Below are 5,000 nucleotides of genomic sequence, written 5' to 3' on the forward strand. Positions count from 1 at the left end.
CCTCCACGCAGTCTTGAGTAAGGGCTGCAAGTTTAATCTTACACACCCAGATGCAGCTGTAAGGCTGGGTTAGCTGAAACAGGGCCATTAAAACAGGGGCATAATCGACCTCGGTTGGAGACTATAGGTCCAGATGTGTGGTTGGGCCCCACAGGTCTTTAACTGTAAGCCAAGGGTTGGCTGAGGAGCGGTAGAGAGAGTGAAGGACGCTGGGATACGCACCGATGACCTTGGCCTCCTCGTCCGTGAGCGTGGTGTTGAGGAAGATCTTCTTGACGCGCAGCGTGTTGCCCGAGGGCATGATGGCGCCCGTGGTGGGCATGGGCGGCTCGCCGTCCTTCTGCTGCAGGCTGTCGGCGATGACTAGGAACGCCCGCAGGCCGATGTTCATCCGCTGGGGGGAACACGAGGGGAACACAAGAGCTTTTGATCAACACACACACAACCCTCACGAGCAACACTGACCACTGTTGCTAGCACTGGGTGGCAACAAAGGGCCTCTATGGCCAGTAACAGTTTCGAGAGAAAATGGAGTTGGATTTGTGATGGCTGTCTGAACTCTTGTTATTTATGGGGCTTTTTTTTTTTTTACACAGCATATTCTAGGCAGGAATGTTCGCCATTATTCCGCCTCGCCGTTCTGTCTAAAAAGTAAGACGACAGGATAGGGGCTCTTTGTCGTTTCGCTTCTAAACCAGCGGCAGATGACGTCACAGAGCCAGATCGCCGTCATGGCGGGATAAGGGTGGCGCAGCCTAGCAGCTAACCAAACCAATCAAGACTAGTGTTGCCAGAACACACAAATCCGACACAATACAAATAAATATGTTGTCCATGATGCACACCAACATTTCTTGAGTCTAAAGATAGTTATATATGTGGACAGCTTGCAGGAGCCCGCTGGCATTAGGTTCACCATTCATTGCTTTGGAAAGTAACCAGTAGGCTACCGTAATTTCCGTACTATGAGCCGCTACTTTTTTGAACTTCGCGGCTTAAACAATGACGCGGCTAATATATGGATTATGATACCTGTGACTGTATACGGTGTCTTTGTGTTTACGGTGGCTTTGTGGAGCTAGGATGCTAGCATGGAGGCAGCAGCATGGATGCTTAGCTCCACGCGATTTCTCAGTATCTCTCAATAACTTAACTAATGTCAAAATAACCACAGTCTACCGGCGTAGACAGAACACAACTCTAAACACTTTAGAAAATAAAATAAAAAAGTTTACAACAATACAAATCCAGTCTTTTCAAGTTCTTTAGCTCACTGGTTTCGAACTAGCATCTTTCTTCTATCTCGCTGTCTTCAATCTAACGTTCTAGCATTGATTGACTCTTGCAACAGTGCACTTATCGTAACTGGCAAAACTAATAATATGCATCACTATTGTATTACTTTTGATATTCATTTTAGTCTGTGTAAAGTTAATTTGTTTCAATGTACCGGTAGGCACCTGCGGCTTATAGACATGTGCGGCTTATTTATGTTAAAAATAATTATTTTTTAAAAATTCAGTGGGTGAGGCTTATATTAAGGTGCGCTCAATAGTCCGGAAATTACAGTAGTTTGTTTGTAATGAGGTGATGACTCGTGTGTGCAAGTAGACTAGTTTGTTTCTAATGAGGTGATGACTCGTGTGTGTGCTCCCTACCTCGGGGTTAATGGTGAACGTCTTGTGGGATTTGCCCACACACAGGAGGTCATAGATGATCTCCTTCATGGCGAAGTCCAGCCTTTCCTGCAGAGACAGAGACATCACAGCACGCTTGACTCATTGCCAAGAAGTAATACACTACAGCTTTACATCACACACATGTAATCATACATCATCCCAGCATTTTGTAAGCAGGTTGTGAAAATCACAGTATTTCATACATGAATAAAACCAAGCAAGATAACAATGTCACCTTTGAATAATTTCAAACATAAGTGATTTGAACCACAAGCTGATGGCTGTGAATTGACACCTACGAGAGTGAAGATGTACGTGTGTGTGTGTGTGTGTGTGTGTGTGTGTTTGTGTGTGTGATACCTGAGCGATGAACTGGATGATCTTGACAAAGATATTGAGGGGTGTGTCCCGGGGCACCACGCTGCGGGAGCCTTTGGGGAAAAGTGCTGAGACGATACTGAGGAGACGACTGTGGAGGAGAGGAGGGGACAGGAGGGGACGGAGGGGACAGGGGGGGACAGGGTTAATGACGGCCACAGACCAGGGGAAGGAACACAAGCAGTGCTAGTCCTCCTCCACACACCAGAGGAAGGAACACAAGCAGTGCTAGTCCTCCTCCACACACCAGGGGAAGGAACACAAGCAGTGCTAGTCCTCCTCCACACACCAGGGGAAGGAACACAAGCAGTGCTAGTCATCCTCCACAGCATGGAGAGAGAGGGGGGTTTGAATGTGCTGAAGCAGCATTTCCCATCACATTAATGGGAGTGATGATCATGAATCATGCCCTCATTGTTCCCAAACCTATTTACAACTTACACTTTACAAGTATGGCAAACACTGCCTCATCTTTAATAATTGTGTGTGTGCCTGAGCATAGGTGTGTGATTGGCCACGGGTATATGTGTGTGTGAGTGATTGGGACGGGGTTGAGTGTGTGTGTGTGTGTGTGTGTGTGTGTGTGTGTGTGTGTGTGTGTGTGTGTGTGTGTGTGTGTGTGTGTGTGTGAGAGAGAGAGAGATTGGGCAGGGGTGTGTGTGTGATTGGGAAGGGGTTGAGTGTGTGTGAGAGAGAGATTGGGCAGGGGTGTGGGTGTGTGTGTGTGTGATTGGGAAGGGGTTGAGTGTGTGTGAGAGATTGGGCAGGGGTGTGTGTGTGTGAGAGAGAGAGATTGGGCAGGGGTGTGTGTGTGTGATTGGGAAGGGGTTGAGTGTGTGTGAGAGAGATTGGGCAGGGGTGTGTGTGTGTGTGTGTGTGTGTGTGAGAGAGAGAGATTGGGCAGGGGTGTGTGTGTGTGTGATTGGGAAGGGGTTGAGTGTGTGTGAGAGAGATTGGGCAGGGGTGTGTGTGTGTGTGTGTGTGTGTGTGTGTGTGTGTGTGTGTGAGTGAGTGAGTGAGTGAGAGAGAGAGAGATTGGGCAGGGGTGTGTGTGTGTGTGTGTGTGTGTGTGTGTGTGTGTGTGTGTGTGTGTGTGTGTGTGTGTGTGTGTGTGCGCGCTCGCCTCACCTCTGTGTGGTGGTGTTGCTCTCACACTTGATCCTGATGATGTAGACCCACAGCAGCCTGTAGAGCGACTCCAGCGCCACACGAGACATTTTGGGGTCTTTGTTCTACAGGAGAGAGAGACGCCGTCAGCAGACACCCACAAACAACCCTCGCCCGAGCCCACAACCCCACTGTAAAAATCAATCCAAATGAACGCGGGAACCACTTCCACAACGGGGAGAGTCAATTTCCTTTAATCATGAACCATAAATCAACACTTGGGACCTAACTCATAAAACTGATTCAGCGTAGACATTTGATGCGTGAATCACTCCTAACAGGATAAGGCTGGAATTGGCCCATGGATCACCTTTAAAGAGCTTGTTATGATTGTGTGTCTTGTTTCCGGATAGAGCACTCCTCAGTGTTGCTCCTCTCACACACACACACACACACACACACACACACACGACCTCAGTGTTGCTCCTCATCTGCTCGTTACCTTCATTTAAAGGCCAGAATCGATCGGGCCGAGGTAAAGAGGGACGTGACGCATGAATCTGCATTAATGACTTAATAGGGCCCCATCAAATCTGCGTTAATTGTATTGATCCTGTAACTGGAGCAACTCGTAACTTCATTCACAAACCACCACACACACACACACACACACACACACACACACACACACACACACACAAAGACCTCTGTAATAAACCCCTGATTAACAACTAAGAGGTAACTAGTGAATGAGGCTGACTGCAATATTATTCCTCTCTCTCTCTCTCTCTCACACACACACACACACACACACACACACACACACACACACACGTACACACGCACTCACGCAAACAGTTACACAATCACATTCATTCACACGCACACACAGGTACTCACACACACAGGTACTCACACACACAGGTACTCACACACACGCACGCACGCACGCAAACAGTTACACAATCACATTCATTCACACGCACAGCTCAGCTGACTGCACCAAACTGTGTGACGGGGCAAGGTGTAGTTCCTTTTCTGTTCCACAAGGGGGAGGCATTTGTGTTTGTCTGACTGCAGTGGCCAAAGCCCTGAGTGTAACTGCAAGCTTGCATAAAAAAACACCACCAGGTTACCTCAGGCAAAAAAGCAACAGTGACACCAAAAAAAAAACCGTCCAATCCACAACTGCAAGACTGGCTTCTGCATGTTTGCGTTGCGTGTGGGACCGCGTGGGGGTATGTGCACGCTTGCTGAGTGCTGGCTGGCGTGAGTGTATTTGTCTTCAAGTCGTGGTTCAGGCTTAACCAGTTGAATCTCACCGTCAGCACTAAGGAAAAAGACCCAACGCTGCCCTAAAATCACCGCAAACACAACACGACCTGACGCAAGATTCCAGGAAGCACAACATCTCAGAGGCACCACAATGTGTTGTGTCTGACTACTCAGCAACTACATCTCCCATAATCCTTTTCTGGTGCATTAGGACTGGAGGACTCTGAGTGCTACTGTTGGTCTGTGGGAATCCAGAGGGGACTGCGTGCACCTCGCACTCCAGGGGACAAGAGAGGGGGTGTGAACGGTGCATCCAGGTGGCGTTTTTGCAGAGTAGGGGCCCATCTGACTTCTCAGAGAGCATGCTGGGTAACTCACCTGCAGTGTCTCAATCTGCTTCCTGATGCTGTTGTTAGAGGGCATCTGGGCCGAGTGAACGAGTGAGAGAGAGAAAGAGGTGGAGAGATGGAGAGATGGAGAGAACGACAGGACAAAGGAGGCATGGTGGGAGGAGGGATGGAGACATGCAGGTTAGAGAAAAAGAACAGAGATGCAGCACAA

The 5,000-nt window shown here is 48.5% G+C and overlaps 1 protein-coding gene across 10 annotated transcripts in view; it reads right to left on the bottom strand.

Annotated features, from left to right (window-relative positions):
* Positions 1–5,000, bottom strand: part of fryl (furry homolog, like) — a 108,027-nt gene that overhangs the window by 47,432 nt on the left and 55,595 nt on the right. For 7 of the 10 annotated variants that reach the window (XR_004164404.2, XR_004164411.2, XR_004164405.2 and 4 more), the window contains 5 exons: positions 4,818–4,862; positions 3,186–3,289; positions 2,040–2,148; positions 1,659–1,745; positions 223–394 (listed from right to left, as the gene is read on the bottom strand). Coding sequence is in view for 1 of the 10 variants with exons in the window: in XM_031574370.2 (XP_031430230.1) it covers positions 223–394; positions 1,659–1,745; positions 2,040–2,148; positions 3,186–3,289 (472 nt within the window). In the remaining 9 variants the exon portion in view is untranslated. The remainder of the gene's footprint in view (positions 1–222; positions 395–1,658; positions 1,746–2,039; positions 2,149–3,185; positions 3,290–4,817; positions 4,863–5,000) is intronic. The other 3 variants (XR_004164408.2, XR_004164407.2, XM_031574370.2) reach the window with 1 other exon arrangement.

This window comes from Clupea harengus, chromosome 10, assembly GCF_900700415.2.
Source record: "Clupea harengus chromosome 10, Ch_v2.0.2, whole genome shotgun sequence".
In the NCBI taxonomy this organism is placed as follows: Eukaryota; Metazoa; Chordata; class Actinopteri; order Clupeiformes; family Clupeidae; genus Clupea; species Clupea harengus.